Source organism: Neopelma chrysocephalum, unplaced genomic scaffold (genome assembly GCF_003984885.1).
Source record: "Neopelma chrysocephalum unplaced genomic scaffold, ASM398488v2 Primary Assembly neopelma1_66, whole genome shotgun sequence".
NCBI lineage: Eukaryota > Metazoa > Chordata > Aves > Passeriformes > Pipridae > Neopelma > Neopelma chrysocephalum.
In genome coordinates this window covers 93,485-117,052 of record NW_020897725.1, presented here as the reverse complement: position 1 = coordinate 117,052, position 23,568 = coordinate 93,485, and the positions used below count along the sequence as shown (strand labels likewise).

Sequence of the window (23,568 nt, the reverse complement as noted above, 5' to 3'; positions counted from 1 at the left end):
TTTAAATCTCTGTGAGCATGAGAATTTGAGAAGGGCACCTGATCAGCTGCCTGTGTTCAGCATTTCTGACAAAGGTCTGGTCTTTCTTGCTTTTGATGTTATAGGCACACTTGGGACAGTTTATTGAATGTGTTGAGATTACTGTTGGAGCTGTTTCTTAGAGCCCATGGAATTTCTGAAGTTTCACATGAAATTATTAAGACTTAAGAGAAAACTTTAAGGCTGTTCCAGACCCTATAGCCCCTTCAGGACCCTGCAGAGTAGAGGTGTAAGCACCACTGCACAAAAGGAGACCTGGGTGAGCCACAGATAAGGTCAGCTCCCAAACCTTGTAAGGTCTGGATGTCAGTCATTCACAGCTTGGTTCAGTAATAACCATTCCAGGTAGCAGCAGACTATGCAAAAAAGTTATTTTTTTTCCCTGCTAATAAAACCTCTGACCGTCTATTACTGCATCTGGCTAAAACAGCAACATTTTGGATTACAGTGCCATTGAACTGCTATGTATTACTTTTCATGAAGGGTGATCATCATTGAGAGTTTAGGCATTAAAACTTTGCTCTGTTCAAACTAATGGGAAAATCTCAGAGGCTTTCACTATGTGGAGCATCTACATTTGTTGGACAATAAGCAATGAGCAGAGATTGAAAAACATTAAATTACATCTGAACACAAGAAAACAGTTTTTGTACTGTAACAGTGATCACACACTGGCACAGGTTGCCTAGAGAAGTCGTGGAGTCTCCATTCATGGAGATATTCACAACTCAATTGGATATGGTCCTGGGTAGCCTGTTTCATCTAGTCTTCCTTGAGCAGAGTGTTAGACTAGGTGGTCTCAAGAGGTTCCTTTCACCTCCCAGTGATTCTGTAATCCTGTGTTACTAGACTTTTTTTCCTTTAAATAGTGAATCACCCAGATCTGCAAGGTACAATTTGTGCTTTTCCTGCCCTTTCTTGGCTGTGTAAGTTCATAAAAATGAAAGTATATTAAAAAAGTAACTTTTAAGAATCACTATTTAATTTAAAATGCCATTTTACTTCAAGGCAAAGTAAGTAGCGTTGTACTCAACATGTGTTGTCAGAATGATCTTTCCTACATTTTCCTGGTGAATATATCAAGTCATGAATGAATGAGCCTTGGGGCAGGATATCCCAGTCTGAACGGATTAATCTTTGAAGGCTTTAGGGCTATTAGGAGTTTTAGAAGAGATGGGTGAAGCAGGATGTATTGGCTTTATTTGGTTGTTAGTATTTAGTAGGTGCAGGTGCTTTTTTATTCAGTGTTGGAGCTGATAGTGATCAAAAAGGAGGCAGGGGAAATTACCATGGACGATTGGGAATATTAACCTTAGATCTTAAATAAGCCAAACAAATCAGAGAGAAAGTGCAGGTGTTAGCTGCAGATTATCTGTTATAAATGTCTAGCTGTTAAAATGCAATACTCTTACTGATTTTTTTAATTTTGTTTAATGTCTGGTGTGTGAGGATTAGATTCCCAGGACACTAAATGTCCAGGAATTTATTTCTGGAGGTCCTCTGTTAAAGCAAAGAACAGTGACTACTTAATCTGTAGTATAAAATTAGAAGATAAGTTTATCCATATTGCCACTCTATTTCTACATGTATCTGTATTCTAAAGGCAGTCACTTCAGTTATTTTAAAAACAAAACAAAAAGGCTCTGATTTAGGTTATATTCCTGACATCTGGCTGTATTATTTTACAGCTCTTTTGTCAACTCACTCCCTTATTTCAGTATGACAGTGTGGGAAGAAATAACAGTGTCTGGCTCTGATATATATGTATGTATGTGCTTCACTTGAAAAACAGATGAGTTTGTGTGTAAGTTCTGCAAGAGGATTGTCTTAGAGGTAATTCTGGAAATAAACTTCACTCTCAAGAACTTCTTTCTGATTGCAAAAGGATACAAAAGTAGGACTTTATCTTGGTAAGTCTGATAAAATATTAGAAATACATGTTTTACTGGTGCATTTATCCAAGAACATTGTATCTGGTATTTTCATGACTTTTGTTCATTCTCTGTACCAAATTTCTGCAAGCAGTGGGAAAAATAATAGAACTGTTGTCCCTGTTGTTCAGCAACAACAGTACAGAATACAAAAATCATGTTACAGAATGTGCTAACTTGAACAGTTCCTATGGCATGCAAAGAAATTTATGGTTCTTTATAACTACTAGCCAGTACATCTACCTATTATGTTGAAACTGTTTTAAAAATGCCAGTGGTGTACTATGTATTCTGACACAGTCACACTGTTTGATTGTTTAAAAAAAACCAAAACTAAAAAAAAAAAACAGAAAATGGAAAACCTATATTTGGAGATAGCAAACTGCCTTGACTGATCCCTAAAATATATTGGCATTCTTCATTTTAAAAGGAGAATCTCACAAAGGTAAGAGTGACAAGAAGACTGGTGTCTCTCTTTCTGCTGTGACTTATACAGCAGTACTTCATAACCCACATTCCAAGACTGCCCCTTTTCTGGAGGAGGGATAATTAAGAACAAGGGTATGTCATAGAACATTTAATCTGGTTACAAGTGCAGTATTTAATCAGTGTACCCCATGTTCCCATGCTGCAACCAGTCATAACTTTACCTGAGTGGTGAAGATGGGAAATTCCATTTCTAGGAATATTCAATTACTTAAATATGTGACTGGTGTCACATGCATAAGAATGCTGAAATTAGGAAATGAGATACACCAGGTTCAGTGTACATTAAATAAATGGTCAGGGAACAAAAAAATGTTCTGAAGATGGTTCAAATGAAGTGAGTTGATAGAAAATGATAGAACATCTTGCCTGTGACCAATTATTAGTTCTCCCCTTAAAGTATTTGAATTAATAATAAGGAATCTCTTTATCTGAACATGTTTATTGTAAAGCATAGATTCTCTGAGGAGTGCAGAGAAGCTTGCAAGTGAAAAGAGGAAGAGCAAAAGCCCAGGTTCCCGGAGTAATCTAAACCAGATGAGGAGAGCTTTATATTTGAGCATTAGATCTTTAAGCAGCTCGGTATTTGGCAAAGAGCAGATACACAGTGGTCAATTACTTGTGCTTCTGGAAGGCTTTTGATCTGTTTTTTAAGACAGCACCTTGGCAATAAAAAGAGAGGAAGCACTTGAGCATGTGTCATCTTTCTCAGATTTAGGCACATGCTTCAAATGCTTCACTTCTGTCCCACACCTCATAGCAGCCACTGTAACCATTCTGACTCTCAAATCCTACAAATGCAACATTTATTTCCTGTACAATTTTAATCACACTGTTCTCCGTTTCTTATATGTGCATTTCATAATTTTATTTGTGATACTAAAGTTTCTGAGCTCTTTTCTAATACAGAGTCTAACAAATACAATTCTTGCAGTTTTCAACCCTATTCCTTTTCCTCAGTTACTTTTGCTTGTCTTCCTCCTCTTCACCTTTCATTTTGGGCCCACAAAAAATAGCTACTGCTGATTTTTCTAAACAAAAGTGTTTCTGTATGCACTGAGCCCTCCTGCATGTTTTAGTGGTGGGAGCCGCTTTAATTTCACGTCTGTTGCTATGGAGCTGTGTAGATTTGTTTACCTGACCTGCCAGCGCAGGGACTTATTAAGGCCTTGGTTCCACGGGTCCCAGAGGACCAGGCTGTGCTCTGGGGGGGAGGCACATGCATATCTCATCCTCCAGGAGCAAGGATGCCATGTCTTAGTTCAAGCCCATGCCGTCCTCATAGCTTTTGTGCTGGAGTTGAGCCCAGAGGGGTGTCACCCTGTGGAGGTTTGGTGGCTGTAGCAGTCAGTGCTGTGAGGTCTGGAAAGTGGCCAGCCTGTGAGGTCTGGGGGATGGTGGTGGGGGATGTGCTGCTGGGGGTCTACCATTTGCAAAGCCCAGCCTCCCCAGCATACTTAAGAATGTCTGGGTCCTCATGGCAGTTTTGAATATTTCCTTCTAGTTGGGTCAACGGACCCGGTGCAGCCAGTAGATCCCGTTGGAGCTTCTCTGTCTGGCATAAATCTCTTGGCTTTTGTGATTCAGAAGAGGTGAAATTTGAATGTACATATCTCCTTAGACAACCTTCAGGAGCTGTGGGCTGTGGATGGGGGTGACTCTCTGGTCCAAGTGACTGGTCCCATTGCTCAAATGACATGGAACAGCTTTAAGAGTTGAATCTGCCATTTCCCTTCTGAGTGTCACAGGAGCTGTTTTGGAGGTGAGGAAGATGTGAATTCATGGTCTTTAGCCAAGCTGAATAGAGCAGAGATGGCCTGTAATTTATTTGACCTCAATTCCCAATCTGTAATGTAGTGATAATTATCTCTTCCTGCATGAGTGCACTAAGGTACTCTTGTGTTTTAAAGGAGGTAGAACAAATTAAACCAGTGAATCTGGTGCATGGTCTTTCTGGCCAAATATTTAAGCATTTACTTCAGGATTCACTGGTTATGGTGACTAACTTTCTGTGGCCTAAAAATAGGACCAAGGTTGGCTTGGACATGAGTGTCTACATTAGAGACATCCACATTTAGTCAGGTGAATCCTACCCCTATCTCCCATGTTCTCATCACATCTCCAACAATTCTGCTGTTAGCCTTTACTGAAGGCAGGCACAGTCTCTGTGGCTTTTAGTTCTCCTTGGTTCTTTCTTTCTTTTTGGTGTTGTTTTTTTTTTTTTAATGGAAAGGAAAGTCATTCTTAGATATTCAGTTGTGGGAGAAAGTTTGTGCTTGACAATCATGCATGGATCTTCAAGTAGGTCTAATTAGATGCCCTTTCCTCTTCTAAGGTCATCCCTGATGACCTTAGGCACTCTCTGTTTGTTCTGTTTCTGAGGACTGCTGCCCAAGCTGCCTAGCATTGCACAGGGAGATTCTGTATCTCATTTTGCACTATGGATTCACGGGAATAAAGTGTTCTTAGGGCATAAGCTAACTAAATGGCACTGAAGTGAAACAAGCACTCAGTAACTTCTGAAAGATAATACTGGAATATAACAAGAATATAAATATTTTCAGCAAAAGATGCTTAGAAAGGTAGGTTAAAATTATTAGCATAGTACTACTTTTTTAGTTTGTGTTCATATATATTGTCAATTTAAACTTTGAATTTAAACAAATTTGCTTGAATTGATGTGGAAAACATGTTCAAATAGCCAAATATTTATTTCAAACATGAATAAGCAAAATAACAGCTACAAGTAATGATTTGACTTTGTTTTATAGTATTTAACTGAAATCTGCCATTTCCTGTTAAAGTGGCATGGAGAAACAATATTTTAATTCTGTGTCACAAATTTTATAATCCACCCCCTTCTAAAAAATTATTATGGATGGTGCTTGGTAGAGACATACGCAATTAGTGGTTGGGCTGTGGCCTCTCTAGACATATCTCTCTTTTTGTTCAGAAGACTCGTAGCTGCAGCAAGTGCCCAGATATCTCAGCAAAAACGGAGGATCCAAAAAGGAAGCCAGCATGTTGCAAAGGAGGAATTGGCAAGTAAAAAGTGAAAGCCTGAGTCCTACCTGTCCTACATAGTGGCCTGCCCAGATGTGGGCCGGTGGCACAGGCCACCTGCAATTCAGGGTCTTGGACACAAATATTCTGCAGTTACATATTAACTCCTTTGTTATAAAATAAAAATAAATGAATAAATTAGAGAAGGTCTTGTTACTTAGTTCAGTAAAGGAAAAAGACACTTATATTTAGACTTGTGTGTCTTTTTGGGGATGGGCTTTAGCACAAAGAAGAGGAGTGCCCTAATACAGGGCTGCTGGGCAGGCTAAGGGGATGCAGGGTGTCTGCTCCCAGGGAAGCTGTTCCATTTTAATTTAGTTACTTTTTTACTGGTGGTTTGAAGCCGAGTTCCCAGCAGGCACACCGTAACTCTTTTGTCTCTCCCTCCCTGGCCCATTAATCGTCCTGATACTGCTCCAGACATACAGAAAGTGGGACAGCCACTGTTAAAGGGAGATTCTTGCCTGAGGATGCCTGCAGCCTCGAGCTTAGCCTGGCACTTGGTCCAGGAGAGAGCCACGGCTCTAACTGCAAATCAGAGTGAGTAGGGGATGTGGATATGGGACTTCTGCAGGGAATGCCTGGGATGCTGCACAAGATGAGATCCCTGCCAGACAATACATCTTTTAGATCCAAATGCCTTTTGATAGAGATTAAGGTCTCATGGGGCTTGTGGAGACGTGCTCCTGCATTGGGAAGAGGTGGCTGAGGGCCTGGCATAAGAAGAACCCAGGGGTTTAGAGGTCAGGCTTGAAGGAGGTATGGAAGATGGCAATAGTTTGTCTTCTTTAGTATTAGAAAAAACCTTTTTGTATGGTCAAGCAGGTTTGGGGTTTTGTTGGTTTTTTTCCTCTTCTGCTTATCCAGAGTAGAATATGAGCCAAAATGGAGAAACCAATGCTGTACACACTGCACACTCTGAAGTATTTATTTTAAAATGTGTGTAAGGTCAAGATAGAACATGCTTTGCAATTTCTATATTTACTGTAGTGAATTTTCTGCTCCTTCTGGCTGTTTTCTGTGGGTTTCAGCCCACTTCACCTCCACAGAAAGAAATACTGTGCATACAAAAGAGGCCATTATGTATCTTCCCTTAGGAGAGGTTTTTTGTGCTCTGCTTTTAAATTACAATCTGTATTATTTATGCCAATGTTTAAAACAGCTTCCTGATTCTCCAGTTAAAGTATTCTGAACCTACTCCAGATACATTTTACTATGCACAACTCCCACCCACCATCACTTTTTATTTCAAGTAATTTTTCACGAAGTAACATGTATTGCAGCCAGAAGCCTGTGTTGCTGTTACATAGTTTTTGTTACAATTTTCTTGCTACGTTCCTCCTTCCATGATAAACCATGTTGCCAGTGTTCATTTTTATCTTAGAATGCACAAATTGCATTCTCTTAATCTCTCTTCATAAACAGTGCCCTGTAATACTGTTATCATTATTGTTGACCTTTTTTGGAATTCCTCCATGTTATTAATGCCTTTTTAATGAGAATCCTGGGAATTAAACTGTTTTCTGAGCAATGTTTACTCAAGAATTGATAGATTATTTCCTTTTCTATTTTCCCTTACATTCCCTATTGCTTTTTTGTCTGATATCTTACTGTGTTCAAAGAGGAGCCATGTAAATAACTGATTTGAGGGTTGCTGCCAAATCAAAACATTAAAGAAAATCTTCATTTCAGACTGAACAAAGACCATATTCAATCTAAAATATTTTGAATTTTTGGGGAGGTTTTTTTATGTTTTTACTGCCTATTTAAAAGAATAAAGAAATTTCTTAGTTTTATAATTAAAGCATCATTTCAAACAGAAAGTAGTGGTTTTCCATTTTCTGCGCATGTTTGACTTCAAATAGTTTCAGTGTTCTCAGATCTTTGTTTTATTGTGACCAAATTACTACCTAAAATATTTGTTTCCCTCAGAGTCATTACTTTAAATACTTTTTGAGCAATATTGAGAGAATTAGCCTATATATTCCTTGTGTTTATATATCTGTATTTATACATAGGCGTGGAAAGCTAAGGGAATGTCTTTAGTCATTATATGATTTCACTGTGCTATAAAGACATCGTGTGAGTAGGTGGTGATTGGGCTCCAAAGTGGAAGATCAGTCATAAACAACTTATCAGGTCTTTGAAGATATTCATAATTTTGAACTCTTGGCCAGTTTAAGCAGTGGTATTTCACTTGCTTTTATGTACCTAGATACATCTAAATCCTGATGAAGCCGTGGTTTAGATATCTTCACTACAGCCAGAAGAAGAACTAGATAGAGGTTGTCCAACTTATCCCAAAATTTTAGATGGCACAGCTTAGTTTTCTCGGATGTGTTGTGTGCAGGCGTTGAGTGGGGCTCTCCTGATGGAGATGGGAGCTGCGGGAAATTCAGGCCTGTTTGGATATCACCCATGTAGGAGGGGTTAATGAAGACATACATTCCAAACTGAGTGGTTTTACTGAGGAGCTGAAGAAGAAGGGCATGATAAACTGAAACGACTAGAACTGCATCTCTTTATCAAGTTCTTATTACTGGATGCAGTTCCTGGGGGCGTGATGGGGAGATGGTGTGCAGCCTCCTCCTTTATTTCAAAGCTAAATTCTGTCTCTAAGAATCCCAGGTGGATCCTTTCTTTCCCCAGCAAAGCAGACAGCATAAAAGAGCTTTCCTTGAACTTGTTTTGTGTGGAACCTGATTTATGTGGTGTAGTGTGAAACACCCACCCTGGTCTTTAGTAAGAGACACCAAATTGTTCGGCACTTTTAAAGCTGACCTGTTTCTAGGCATGCCCAGAAACAAGAGTTTAGCAGAGCTGAGAATCTTTGTTGATTGAGACTGGTGGGACGTGTGTCTGAGTTGAGATGGCAGTTAGGGAGAGTGCCGCTTCCACAATTCCCCTGGGAGCTGGAGACCTGCCTCCTTTCATACATTCAGTCTCTAGCCACTGCAAGGTGAACATCACTTCCCCAAGGAGCCTGAAATGTATTGCCTTTAATGTGACATAACTAAATAATAAACGTACTTTCTGACAGTGTATCTTAGATATACTGTTACATAAAATGTATTTAAAAGAAAAGAAAATTCTGGCAAACTTGTTTCATATTTTATTAATATTACAAGCCTTGTCTTGCTTCCATGCTGAAGCACTTCATTACAGGTCTGTGTTCTACCCTTCTGAAATTCTGTAAATAATAGGAAGCTGTTGACTTTTGAAATCTGGCCAGGCTGTGACTGTTTGCTAGAGCTGGTGGAATACAGTTTGACCACAAACCCACAAGGATTAATAAGCTGAAAAAGCACAGGCTTCTTGTCTGTCATTTGTGCTTCTTAACAGTAAGAGTGCTGTTGGGGGGGAAAAAGCAGCAAATGACAGCAGTCATATCTTGAAATGCATTGCCTTCAGACCTACCTTGGCTTTGTTACTGTAAAAAATATAATTTAGGCAACCAGTCAATATACTGGGTTAGGTTTTACTGTTCTTTTCTATAGATGACACTTGAACTTTAATAGTTTTTTATAATCAGTAAATATTTGATTAGCTTATGACAAATTTTGCTTTTCATTCTGGGACTGCAGGGTTGTTTAGTCAGTTACCTCCCAGATATATTTATCCTTCCAGTGTTTTTTTCTTGCCAGTTGAAAACATGTCAAACTGATTTAAAATGTTTTATGCACATTATAATGAAAGCCATATGTCTTGTATTAAGGGTGACTGTGCAAAAGTTTTCAGTTGAATCGGGTTTAGCATGTGATTTCATGCATTTGCATATATGCTGTGCACGTGTGCCTGTGCAGCTCATTGCTGTGTCCCAGACAGCTTCTCTCCTCCTTATGCATGGGAACCAGATTTAGGATGTGTGTTGAAGGGGCCTCTGAAAGCCCTTTGCTAAACTTCTGCCACCCATGTGATGGGAGGGCTGGGATCTTTTCCCAGTCTGTGATGAAGTTTTCTGCCTTTCTGTGTACTGCTAAGTCATCCCTGCCAGAGATGATATTTTCCAGTTTCTAAAAATACTTCTGACCAACCGATCCATTTCCCTTCAAACAGACCAAATAGTACTGCCAGGTACACAAAAAAATCTCCCAAGGTGACACTACATGCTTGCTTATAAAAAATACTTGTCTTTCGCTTGATTTACAAATATATTTTATAAAACTGTTGAATGCAAGTTGAGTGTCATGTTATACAACTCTCACTATACTTTTTGAACCTCCAGTCTCAATGTTTGTATTGAGGTTGGTGTAGGAAAGCAGCATCCTTCCACCTCTGATAACAAAGAACCTTTTTGTTTGACCATGAAGATAAGTTCTCCAGATTGTTCCCTTCTGCTGCATGAGCATATGTTCCCCCTAACAAAGGTCACTTCAGGCTGAGAAGAGTAAATTTATGGGAACCATTTTTAAGGTGGTGTTGGAATGGCTCAAAGAGCATATAGAAGCATGAAAAAAATAATTAGGTGAGGTTGATTTCTACATGAAGAATCTCCTTTAGATACATAAAGCATCAAAAAACTCCACCTTGTAATGCTCTTTGTCTGTTACAACATCCGCTTGTGGCTGCTCCACAAATCCGTGAATTAAAAACAATTAGGAAAAACACAAGCCCAGATCATAGTGATATGCAGAATATGCATGATGGCTCTCAGCCAATATCAGTAATTAGTTTGTAGTGACTGTGTTATGAGAGAAGAGCTTGATTGATTGTGGTTTCACAGCGTACTAAATCACATTCTCTATTCATGTTGAGATCTGCAATGCTTATAATTTGCGTTAGTGTGGTTCAGATTACTACCAAAACTATAGTACTTAGATGAGATCAGAAAACTGCTTAATGGGATAAATTTTAATTATTTGATAACAATCATTCCAAAGTAAGAAGCATAAGCAAGAAGGATGAGCAAAAATCAAGATAAATAATAATTTTTTTAAGCACATTTAGATTCAAACACAGGGAAGCAGGATCCGTGTAAGTCCTTCCCTAAAGTCTTCTGTCTGCTTTTGCATCTCCTCACCCAGAAGGTTTGAACAATTTATGGAGAGCCAACCAAAAGTTATGCGTCACGTCCTGTCTGACTGCCTGTTTTCCAGCTGTGTTGTGCCAGAGCTGAGCAGTTAGAGCTTGAGGAAAAGATCTGGGTTCAGTGCCCTCCAATGTGACCTACTGGGCATCCTCAACTTCTTCCCCTGACTCTGGACCTCATTATAGTGGAAAATATATAGAGGCAGAGGCAGAGTGTGGGGGAGCAGCTTCTGTCATGAAAAGATTAAAGCAGTCCACGTGGAGGAGAGCTGTGTCCTGTTCCTTGCTCCCAAGGTTACATCTACTTTTACCTGGTTACTGTTTGGTGTGAAATATAATAGTTAAATCCAAGATAAGAGTCTCATATATAGAAGTAAAATAAATACTAAGTCAAAGGCCAGGGACTGGAACCCATCTATGGTCTTGACACTGTGAATTCAGTGCATTTCCCATTAGGAGACCTTGCCTTTGAAATGGATCATTTTTAAGGGTTTCATCTGAAGAAAAGCCTGAAATGCTAAAGCAAGACTTCATCACTTCTTTGCAGCTTCTTTTTCTTACATCCGTCAGTGCATGTGGTTTTCTTTCCTAGATTGTTTGTGGTGTGCAAAATCAATCTTGCAGAAACAACTCCATATTAAATAGAAAAATAAAAGCAGTGTTAATGTTTCCTGGAAATATACTGCTTATGCTGTAAAATATTGGAGCTAGAGATGTAGCTGCAAGTTAAATATCTCAAGATAAATTAAATCAAATCTCTTACAAATACAGGTCTTTTCAGTAGAAGATATTACAACTGAATTCTTTCTACTTTTCCAGCTGCTTCTAATGATTCTTCTGGGTGTTTTTTTATGCAATTAGGCCCAAATTCTGTCCCTGGGGTCTCTAAATAAAGCTCTCTAGGGAGACAGTATGCCACCTATTCCTCTAGTAGCTGCACCAAAGTGGTGAAAATGTTTGCTTATTCTGGTCTCTTTGCTGTATAACAAGGTGCTTATGAAGGCAAGAAAATTCAGCAAATTTAAGTGCTTTACATTTTGAGGACAAGCTGTCTCTGTCAGCACTGTTTTATTTACAGCTCTTTTTCACTGACTATATGCAAAACCTGCTTCAAGACTGATATATCTATAAAGAGGTCATGTTTATGGAGTCAGAAATAGGTAAGCTTTGTGGTTTATATACTTTGACAGCTATAAAGCAATGGTGAAGTTGCAAATAGGAAAGACATACACAAACCCCAAAATTTTAATAAGCCCATATGCATTCTGAGTTTGGGGAATCCAGTTCTGCTGATGAGCTGTCAGTGTTCCTGTCACAGATATTGCTTGAATTTTTTCCTTTGTACCTTATCTTAATCTAGTATTTTGATGGCAGATGGGCAACAAAAGGCACACAAGAAAGTCTGAGCTTTATTCTTACAGAAGGAAAAACATTAAATGGTAAAGTGCAAGCAAAATTTTAAGATTTTGTGGCCAGAAGACCATACAGCAAAGTCTCCAAGCATCTGTAATGGCTAGAAATAGAAGACTGGGATGCCATACTCCAGGAGTGCATGTGGGGTTATTGTGTGATCTTGTGTAAGAAGGGTATATACTGTGTCTATATACATATATACATATTTGACGTGGTATTTTTGTGCTAGCATACTGCCCTGGTAAGCCTGATGTACCTAATCTGTTCTGCCTGTAAAAACTGTGAATGCAGTGTGTGATACAGTCACTGTACTGTGTCGTTGTCCTTGCACTATGGCTGAGGGTAGAGTTAAAGGTGGGGCTTTTCTACACCCAAAACGTAGGCGTGGTGGCTGCCCTGCACCAGTGGGATAAACACGCAGTAGTGCCAGCTGGAGGCGTACTGGCCCTTGCACAAGCAGCTTTCTCCGTCTCCTCCATCCCGCCCCGAAATCTGTAATTGCATCACATGCAAGGGGGGAAATTTGCCCTGGAGGCACTCTCAGGAGGTTTTCCAGTGGATTCCTATGCTGCGGCAGGACAGCGTTAGCTCCCTGAGCTGTGGTCGCAGATGAGCACACGCGGCTGCAGGACCACCATCGCCCTCCCTGCCTCTGCCTGGGTTGTGCCGGCCCGCGCTGCCCGCACGCCTCGTCACAGCTCCCTTCTCCTCCCTCCGTGTCAACTGAGCTCCGTGACTGTCGCGATGCTGTCAGGGCAGGAGGAGACGAAAAGGCAGCACAAGGCGTGATGCTGCCTGAAGCGCAGTCTTGGCTCTGGACCACTGCCCATGGGGCAATAAAGTGCAGGGACAGCACTAGACACTACAGGATTTCACTCCTGCTTCTCAGATACTCGTTCCCGACAAGCAGCAATCCTGGAAAATGTGACGGTACTTTGTTGGCCATCCTTGTGTTGTCCCTCCCATTGCACAGCGCAGTACACAGCTCCGCTGCCGCGGCGTGGGCGTGCTGCTGCTCGGAGCCCGCTGCCAGGCGGGGGAGGCCGGAGCGAGGGGCTTCCCAGCATCGCATCCCGGGCTGGCTCGGCTGCCGGCAGGCTCTGTGCGCTGCGACATTGGTGGCTGCAGCACGGAAGAATATGTATGAATGAATTGCAAAGGAGACACCGTCGAAGCTGGCGACTCAACCTGTAGCATCTTTTGCAGGAAAGGGTTAGTAAGACCTCAGCAGGAAAGTCTCCGATCGGAGCTAAACAAGTGCTCTGCCCAGTTAGGAAAAAGCAATGTGGTTTTGAGAAATGTCAGCCTCATTCATGGCTAATGCTGAATTAGTGGGCTGTTCTGAGGCTTTTGCAATCACATTGTCAGTAACAAGTATAGTCAACGGGCATCCTTAGGGAGCTCTCAGCCTGGAGAATGGCGTTAGGAGAATGAGAGGTCATGTTCAGCTCCGGCTCACATTGCTGTTAGACAAGGAGTTTCACCTTTTTGTTAAAATATTTGTTAGACAGAAGTTACACTTACGCAGGACAATATGTTGCAATTGATATTTTATGGATAGATGCCATGTTGTTTTGCTTAGAGATGTCTACCAAAAGGGAGAAAATGTTTTTTAAAGATTCCTAATAGCGTTGCTGTCAAGCACTGCTAGACACAAAATTGGCTTGAACATCACTTACACACTTGGAATCATTACTAGCAGTGACCCCTTTAACTTATAAAATGTTCTCAAAGATCCTATAAATAGCCACATGTCTAATTTTAAACATAAGTAGTCTCTTATGCTAAGTGTTAAGCTTGTGTGTAGCTGTTATTAGAACTGGGGCCAGAAAGGTTAGTTAGTGCTTTGCAGACACAGTTCATGGTCTCAGGTGCAGCTCAGTCTTTCCAAAGCTCTGCTGTTGGTGTGGTTGTGTTTTCAGGCTCCGGTGGCTTTTATCAGCTGTGCCAACTTCTGCAGCTCTTGGTGCTCCAAGCCAGGCAGGTCAGGGAGAGGCAACTGTTAAGCCTTGCTACCTTGAAATGCTTTCGATAGCGAGATCTGATTATGATGTGATCTACTTACCCAGAGATGAGCCTTGGCTGGGGCTCCTGCTCTCTGTGCTGCAGCCAGGACTTGCCTTGGGAAAGGTGCTGGTGTCTTGCAAGCACAGGAATGTTTTGGGGACCTGAACTCCAGAGGTACGACATCCATGTGACATGTTTACCTGCTCAGGCCTTGTTTGGAAAAGTAGTTTGGCGTGTAGTGTGGTACTGAGATATTATTTGAAGTGTACTTTAGTCTCGTAGATGGGAATGTTTTGTTTATCAGGAAAACTCTGTTGCAGCTTTGGACATCATGATCATTTTGCTTCCCTAAGGAAAGGGTCACTGACATCTACATCTGTAGACATGATATAAATATTCTGTGAAACCAAGTGGCTTTGCTGCTCTCCCTCCCCTTGCAAATTTGTACGCAGCTCTGACCTGGTTACAGCTGTGATGGTTTGGGTCTGATTATTGGGGGTGTTGTACTGGACACAGAGCTGGTTAGAGGTGGTAGAGCTGGGTCCCCAGGGTCCCCTTTTGAAGAGATAAGCTTTGCATCTGAGCACTTTGAAATTGGGCTGAGGAATATTCTGGGCTGGGCTGATGAAGAGGCACAGAGAAATGGGGGCTGGTCTTGGACCTGATGAGGTAGGGAAAGTATTGGATTAAATCCAAACATGGCTGATCCTACGGCCAGTTGCTGAGTGTTGCCAGATGGTAAGCATGGTTGCTGGCTGTCTCAGCCTCTTTAAGGCTGTGAAGCCAGGCTCTGAAGGCCTTTTCCCAGTCCCAGGTATTCTGGGGTGCAAGATGCGCCCATCACCATCAGCTCTGCGAAGAATTTGAGAGAGATTGAGCACTTGAAGGTCCATCTGCCACAGTGGGGATGGTGGTAGCTGCAGCTATATCTCCCCTGTACGGAAAATATAGCAAAAATGGTAAGTTTGCAGCTGCTGTCTGGGGATATTTGTGCATGGGACAGCACCCAGAAATTCGCAGGTGAGAGATGCTCCCCCTGAATAGCTCCTTAAAGGATGTTGGAAAGTTATTTCCATCCCATCGGCTGAAGTAACCATTCACTGTTGTGGCTCTACAGCAAGATACTGGGGTATGGCTTAGGACATTTGCCATTTGAGTGACAGACTGGAAAAAAAATTCTAACTTTGGGGTGTTGGTTTTTTTTTTCCAGAGAATAAGATTTTCTTAGTATATCTACCTACTACTGACCTTAGCAAAATGAGAGCAGTTTTCCTTGTATATGCCAGAGCTTGCGAAATAAAAACTGTGATGGATAGAAAATCAGTCATCAGAAAGATGACTTAGTAACTGAGAAGGACTTGAGAGCTACATGTGATTTTGGATTATTTTAAAGTTATTAGAACTGCCTCATTATGCTTCTGCACTACATGAGACCTGCATGTGTGTATACATACATGTATGAATACCCTGTTAGCCTATGCACATTTATACTTATATACATGTATGTGTATGTCATCTCAGAAACCAAAATAGAAGCAGGAAGCAGTGTTTCTGTATGGTTTAAAGCATGAGAAATATCCAGTTACAACTGTGTGTTTCTAATCACTGTACTCCTTAAGGAGCCATTTGAACAGCCTCATTCTTCTATTGATGGCTGCAAGAAAACAAACAGGTTGTCACAACAAGTGTTCCTATCCGAGTCCTAAAATGGCTTCTGTAGCGTGAGGGTTTTGTGTCCAAATGTTTCTTCTGTTCTTGTTGAATTGTCAGTTCTGAAGAAATACTGAAAATCTGGAACAAATCCAGTGCTTGTCCTCAGGGATGTTTGAAAATCCATGCAACTTCTGAAATTCACCCAGAACAGACAAAGGAAGGATGCTTGTAATTCACTGTTATTTTGAAAACAATCTGAGTTATAATTTCCATCATGTTTTTACTCTTCCCTTTTCCTTTCCAGGCAGTGAAGCTGATTTTAGCTCTTCAAGCAGCACGGGCAGTATTTCAGCACCTGAAGTCCATATGTCTGCTGCTGGAAGCAAAAGATCTTCTTTTTCTCGCAAGTAAGCAAAGCAATTTTTCCTGAATATTGCCAGTATGAAGATAGACTACTGTGTAAGGTCTTGCATTTTAAAACAATCAGGGTAGGACTAGGCTCTTGGGTAGCACACTGATGAGAACTGTGAAATAAGAAAGAAAACAGAATTCTGTATTTGGTGCACAAAAATTGTCTGTATGCCAGATCAGCCGACTGTTGGGGTTTTTTTGTTTATTCATAACAAGTATAGGAAGGCAGAAAAGGCATTGGCTGCAGTGGAGGAGAGAGCAACTGGGTTTATGTTAGTTAATAGCAGTACTTGTAGCCAGTTAACCTAAACCTTTTGGTCTTATCACTTTGTTTTATCTCTGTCATAAATTATCAGCTTGGCATACACCCTTCCAGAGCATGATCTCATTTTTTGTAGGAAGAAGTAGACAATATTGCTTTTGATGGTCTCTTGTTGGGTTGTTGGGGTTTTTTTTCTGAAATACCCTTGCCCAACCTTTAGAAAACCACAACTATATGCAAGTTTTTTTAAAAAATCATGCTTCTAAATGAACTTTTCATGAAAGATTTCTGTAAGATTTCTCCCTGTCGTGTGTGAATGGCAAATTCAGACAGCTTGCGAATACAGGGGCATTGGGATGGAGCAGCACACATTGTGTTCTACCCACGCAATCCCTGCTGGTTATATTTTGCGGAGTAGGAGGAAAGAGTTCAAATTGACAGGACTGGTTTCCTGCCCTTTGTGAAAGAGCTGGCAGGCAGCCTGGGACCGGCAGCAGGATACCCGTATGCTTGAGTCCCACAGACCTCTTCAAGGTTGCAATGTGCCCCAGCATACAGAGATTGTCAGAATGATGCTTAATGAGTGGTTTCCTATCTGTATCATGAGACTGCTAAAAAAATAAACATTACTTACTCTCTCTCGATTACATCTCAAAGTAAAGTTACTGGCTGTGGGAAAAAATGGTACTAAGTATAATCTGAAGCCCTAAAATCACCTTACTCTCAGTAAGATTAATCACCTTACTTTCAGTAAGATTATATATCATTTCATATACTACTGTGCATTTTAATATAACTTTAAATTAGAGCATACTGACCTACTTCATTGGACAGAAGTCCTCTGTAATAAGGCTCCTTCAGATACATTGCTATGTTAAGCAGCCTGTGCAAGTTCTGCACACCAGAGCTGATGATACACTGTATAAAGTAGAAAGAGATATCTCCTTTGCAATATGTTCTTTTTTAACTATTTGACTTAACTCACTATGAAACATTTCAGTGTTGTCACAAACCACAGTCCTGCATTTCATAGTAAAATAATTATAAAATCACCCAAACCACAGCAGTGTGATGAAGGTTCACAGCAGCCACTCAACCATCTGTTCCTTATAAACTGTTCCATTTGCAGAGAAGGAAGGAAACCAAGTGAAACAATTTAAAGAAGAGATGTTGCTTCATAGTTCTGTGGTATTTAAATTTTTATGTTCAAGTCTTCTCTTGCTGAATGGATTTAACTTTTTCTGTTTTTTGGGGTTTTTTTTTGTTTTTTAGGGGTTTTGTTGTTGTTTTTTTTTTAACCTGCCCTTTAATTACCATTTAGAAGAAAAACTTCCACGGAGAATGAAGGAAGCAGTGTAGTAGTGCAGGATGACAAATCAAGGAGGCAGGAGAGTAATACATCCTGGGAAGCTGTCCTCAGAGTGCTCCAGCCCTTGGGCAGCTGTCAGGCAGTGAGGATACCAACTCATTTCAAGCAAACACAGTTGATAGATTATTTAATAAAGAGTGGGAAAAGGAAGGTAGATATTTATGAGAAAAACTGGGTAAAAGAAAGAAAAGGCTGTGCTTCCTATTGTCTATTTTAATACTATTTCAGCCTGCTCTCTGTGGGGTTCAAACTATATCTAAGCAAATGAATAGCTGACCATGACAGATGAAGCACCCAGTATGCCAAAGGCAGAAAAGAACAGTGGCCCAAACAAAATCTGTTTTCACTGCACGCTGTGATCCCTCAGGCTGCTTGCCGAGGAGCATGAAAGCAGCCTTAGAGCAGTCCTCCACATGCAGGCACCACTCCACAGGCCTGGCCAGGGAAAGCTGAAGTGTGGTTCTTTTGGCATTAGTCCAGACCACAGGCCTCTCATTACTTAAAGGAGATTCAGGGAACATGGACGATCTGACAGAGTCACTGGGAACTGTGCTGTCCACAGAGAAATGAGAAAATGGCTGAGGTCTCCCTAGATCACATAATTCAGACTGAGACCACCTCAGTCAGTGAAAGAACATGCATTGCCTGATAACATCAGGACTTTATTTCCTTCCGGCCACTCACTTATTTCTCTGGTTTAGCGTTTAGAGAACTTTGTGTGTAAAATGAGACATATAATGGGTTGTGTGATGAGGATAATGCTTTCACCATTTCGGTTCTCTTCCAGTCGTGGCCCTTATGGTCGGAATAACGGATCCTTATCCTACAAGTCTGGAGCCAGCCCACCTGCTTCCCATGGAAAGGACCCTTCATCAACACTGTGCAAAACCCATCTGAATCCTGCTAATATCCATCAGAGTTACAGGGCTTCTTCAGCCAGCAGCAGCAACTCAGGCTCATACAAAGGAAGTGACAGCAGCCCAGTGATGAGGTAAGTCTGTATTTCAGCCTCCCGGTGTTCATCGCGCTGACTTACCCTCTCTGCACTGTAGTGTGGGATCAGCTGTAGGAGTTGTTGCGCAGGTGACCTTGTTCCTCACCATAGGTGTGACTCCTCTTATTGCTGGCTTGAGAGCCAAGAGGGTGTTCCATACCATGTAAAAGCTTTATTGTTTCACCACTGTAAAATTCAAGTTTACTGTAAGTCAAAGCCCTTTGCAGTTGGTTTTCACTTCAAGGCTACTTCATGCGTTTTCATGTTGTCAGTTCTCATGAGAATTTACTGGTTCTTTTGCTGTAGGGTTCTTTTACTTTGAAGAGAGTTGGGTGGGGTAGTACAGGAAATATGATACACTTGGGTGAAAATTCAGCCTGCCTCCCTAAGGAGTGCAGTTTCCTGTACAGGAAAGAGCACAGATACCTGCCAGAGCACGTGACACGTATTACAGAGAAGAAATTGCCACCATGCTGCTGCTGCTTCCCTCAGTCTCTCTATCAGACAACTTAACAGCCAAGCACGTCAGATGCACACCTAAAGCTAGATGGGATGAATGTAGGTTTCAGCATGCTCAGCTTCTTAACTCCTGTGCAGAGCTGAACTCCTTGCGCTGCCTCTCCTGGCCGTGTCTGCAGCTGGGTGCCCTTGCCAGTGGCCGGGCTGCCTGCTCTTGGACACACCATCTATTTTGGGTGAAGGGATGGCTAGGTATTTTAAAGTCTTATTTGATGTAATGACACTGAAACCAAGTACATATATGGTACATTTTCCGCTATAGCCTCAAATCTGCTGTTTATTCAAGTAATTTGATTTGCCTGAGGAGTCACTTGTATGGACACTGAGAAGCCCCAGATGAGTCAAGCTTTGCATTTGTCAGTCAATGGGATGTTTTTCTTTCTGCCAAGACTTAAGAACTGTAGGAGTGATGTTATGTGATGGTTTGTTTGGGTTTTTTTTCAGGCGATCAGGGAGATACAATTCTTGTGGTGACAATCACAGCATTAAACCACAAAATCCAGAGCAGTATTTGACTCCTCTGCAGCAGAAAGAAGTGGCAGTACGGCATTTGAAAACCAAGCTGAAAGAATCTGAGAACAAACTTAAAGAAAGGTAAACTTCACTTCAGAAATCAGTGTCAGAAAGATTTATTTGGGAACATTTGGGGGTGGGAATCCTGAATGTTTTTACTCATTTCTTGATCACAGAAAGTTTCCATTAAGAAATTTGAAATATGATCATTATGATTAGGTTGTTTTCAGGTGTTTCAAGTTTCATACCAAGCAGTTTAGTTATAAATATAGCTGTCTCTTTTCCCTTTTTGGAACTTTCATAATTGAATATTTTTAAAGGATAACTTTTTACAAGTCTGATTTAGCACTGAGGCCTTTTATACATAGAACAAGTTTCTACTTGCCAGCATATATTACCTTAGTGTCCTGTTCTGCCTCTCTCAGTGAAATATGACTGCAAATGTTCCCCTTCTCCCCAGTGAAAGAAAAACTCACACCCAAACCAGTGTGCCCACTTGTATTTTTGTCTCTTATATACTGAATTTTTAACAATAACCTTTTGTATAGATGTTGACAAAGAAGTGACAATGTGCATTACACAGCAACAGATGTTGTCTCTTTCACAAAAACTGCACTCTGAGAACTGGCTCTCCAGCACAGACAATCCAAGGGGGTACAAAGAGCTGTTTGAATGGAGGCCCAAGACAGAGTCCCCAGGATCCCATGGTCCACCTCAGCATCTGCAAAGGCTGCAACTCAGATAGGGGCTCCTACACCCCACTTGCTTGCAGCAGGCTCTGGCTCCATGCTGGGAAAAGCAAGCCAGATGCCTGCAGCCATGACCCACCTGGCTGTGTGAGGCCAGCATTGGCTCTGGCTGTACCTGAAAAGCTGCTGGCAGGCATGGTGGATGAGTCCAGGCAGCTGTTTCCCATTTCCTCTAGGGCGAGGCAGTAGGTGAGATGTTAAGCACTGCACTGGTTAGACCTGACCTAGAGGTGACCACCTGTGCCTCAAAATGTCTGAGATGTAGCACAGCCCACAAGGCTGTAGGTTGTGTGGCAAGGCCAGTGACACCAATTAGCAATCAACCAGCATGTCTTGGCTCTCTCAGAGGTGGCTGCAAATAGCATGTGGAGGAATTTCCTTCCTTTTTGGAGCATCTCTGCAGCATAGCCATGCCTGTGTGATGAAGCCTCATGTTGACTTCAACTGATCAGTCAGCAGAAGTGTTACAACATTTTTATTTTGCTATAGGGAAACAGAAATAGAAGAGCTTAAAGCTCAGCTGGGACGGATGAGGGAAGACTGGATTGAGGAAGAGTGCAATCGTGTGGAGGCAGAGCTCGCCTTAAAGGAAGCAAGAAGTGAAATTAAACAACTCAAGCAGGTTATTGAAACCATGAAAAACAGCTTGGCTGAGAAAGACAAAAAAATTCAGAAATACTTCATAGACATAAACATTCAAAACAAGAAACTGGAATCTTTGCTGCAGAGCATGGAGATTGCTCAAAACCACTCTGTGAGGGATGAGCAGTGCCTGGAATACACGTGCGACTCAGAGGGGAAGCCATTAGCATTGTGTGCCACCGTGCCAGACAGCCTCATCACAGAGGAACAAGCTCTGGAGGAAGTGGCAGACAGTGAGCTGCTTCTTAGTGAGGACAGAGCTCATGGGACTGACTCACCTGGAGAGAGTTTGACCACCACAACCTCCGAGTTGAGTGATCCAGCTCCCTTCAGTGCTTCTGTAACTAAAGAAATGCTTGAAATCGTTCTGGATGGAAAACTAACTTACTGCCAGGAGGCAGAGAAAAGCAACAACATGATGGTGGAGCAGGCCATCCAGACTGACGTGGTGCCATATAGCCTAGATGTGGAGCAGCTCATTCAAAACATCTTCAGAGCTCAAGACACCCGCCCTCTAAGCCCACCTTCTTCACTGAAGGAATTGGGTGAATTTTCTCTTGAAAGCTTCAGTGATTCTGGTATCATAGTGGACTTAACTCCAAGTGATCCCAATTCTGCCATCCTTTTGTCTCCTATGGAGTCTCCATGCAGAAAGGTGGAGCACGGAGTTAACGAAAATCGTTTCATGAAAGAACTTGATTTTACAGAACCTCATGATGATGAAGGCTTTGAGTATGTCAATACAGGAATAAAGAAGAGATACTGGAGCAGCAGTCTCCTTGGAGATATTCTGGCTGTAGCAGCCCCTGTTGTACCAACTATTGTGTGGGCTTTGAGTACTCAGAGAGGAGGAACAGATCCTATTTACAATATTGGAGCATTGCTTCGTGGTTGCTGCCTGGTGGCCCTGCACTCTTTACGCCGAACACCCTTCAATATCAAAACCTAAAGTCTACTCTGTCCCTGGGCACCAACTGGCTATGGCAGAGAGAAAGAGAGATGAAATAGATTATAAAAAGTTACTGTATATTCTGGCAGAGTCCATCATTTTGCTTTTGACTATTTGATTTGCACTATAAATCACTTCAGAAACATGTTCCTTGTTTCAAAATAAAAAAGATGAAGATGTTTTTAACAGATGTTTTCAACAGTACTGCTGCTTACGGAAATACTCCTCCTGCACCCAGGCACGGATCCCTCCCCTGTGCTGGTGTCTTTGTTGTGCCAGTGCATCTGCACAGTGAACATGACCAGGGAAATCAGGAGCTATAGCTAGTGCTCTTTTATGTCCGATTGCTGAGTTAGCATTAAGCTCAGTCACTTTCCCTGGATGGTTCACTCAGCAAATGTACGAGCACTTCGCACTGGCTCAAGGATGGCGTGAGATGTGCATGGGGACAAATGGCCAGAGAAGGGTGGGGTATTTCTCTAGACAGCACTAACCTGAAACATCTGTGAAACTACAGTGTTAAGTAAGTGACATGGAGACTCCGTAAGGTATCACACCTGTGCTCCTGAAAGCATGCTAGCGCTTTCCATTTGTTGTTCCAAGTGTCAATTCCGCTTAGAGGTAAAACTCGTATTCCCCAGGCAGCTTCCAGCACATTGTTTGTGCCTGTCTCGTGTAGTGCTCTTCTCAATCGTGCAATTGCTTGAGCATTTCACTGGTCTTGTGCATATACAGGGACTGTAACCAAAAGTGTACACTGTTGGGAGTCTTCACACTTGTTACAATGATAAGTATAGGCGTGGATACACTTTGACTCTTAATGTTGTTTTAAAGTCTTAATGTATTGGAACCGGATAGTCTTTTGAGCCCTTTGAAATACTATGTATAAATGTATTGTGTTTTAACTTATTGTTTATTTAATTGCTTAATTGTAAATTATCTTTATAATCACAAATTCAGTAAAGCATGATAGAAATGTCAAACGTGTGAGAGTTTTACTGTAGCAAAGATATAAGAAAATAGCCCATCCCAGCTGAGTTGTCAGGTACAGCCTGAGCTGGAGGAAGTACTCTATCAGGTCCTGTAACAGTGAAACAGAGTTAGACTGAGGAAACCTGAGTACAGCTCCAAGTGTAAGCACTCAGCCAGGCTCATTAAAGGCTCCAGTCAGTCTGTAGATGCATACACCACACCCTCTGCCACCCGAGGCTGCATTCACAGATGTGACCTAATCTTTAACCCAAAGCGATCAGCCAGAAACCTGGAACTTCTCATTGCGGCAATCCCAGGACAATATCAGTCTTTCTGGCATTTAACAGAGGTCCAGGAGGCCTCATTTAACCCAGCTGACAGTCATGCAGTCTCAGTGTGCACACTGTGACCATCAAACTATTCTCCATGCCCAAAACCTGAGATCAGAGGAACACTACCCAACAGATGAAACAGTGCGGTTTCCCTGGCTCCAGCCAAGCTTTCAACACCACCTCTGGCTATTTAAACCTCACTGGCCTCCCGTTTTCCCCTTCAGCAAAACAAGGGT

At 41.6% G+C, this 23,568-nt stretch overlaps 1 protein-coding gene across 1 annotated transcript in view; it reads left to right on the top strand.

Annotated features, from left to right (window-relative positions):
* SYBU (syntabulin) overlaps positions 1 to 23,011 on the top strand; it is a 39,896-nt gene extending 16,885 nt beyond the window's left edge. Inside the window, exons 4-7 of the mRNA XM_027684332.1 lie at positions 15,925 to 16,027; positions 18,450 to 18,653; positions 19,620 to 19,769; positions 20,927 to 23,011. Of these exons, the coding sequence (XP_027540133.1) occupies positions 15,925 to 16,027; positions 18,450 to 18,653; positions 19,620 to 19,769; positions 20,927 to 22,028 (1,559 nt within the window). The 3' untranslated portion in view covers positions 22,029 to 23,011. The remainder of the gene's footprint in view (positions 1 to 15,924; positions 16,028 to 18,449; positions 18,654 to 19,619; positions 19,770 to 20,926) is intronic.
* The last annotated feature ends 557 nt before the right edge of the window (positions 23,012 to 23,568 follow it).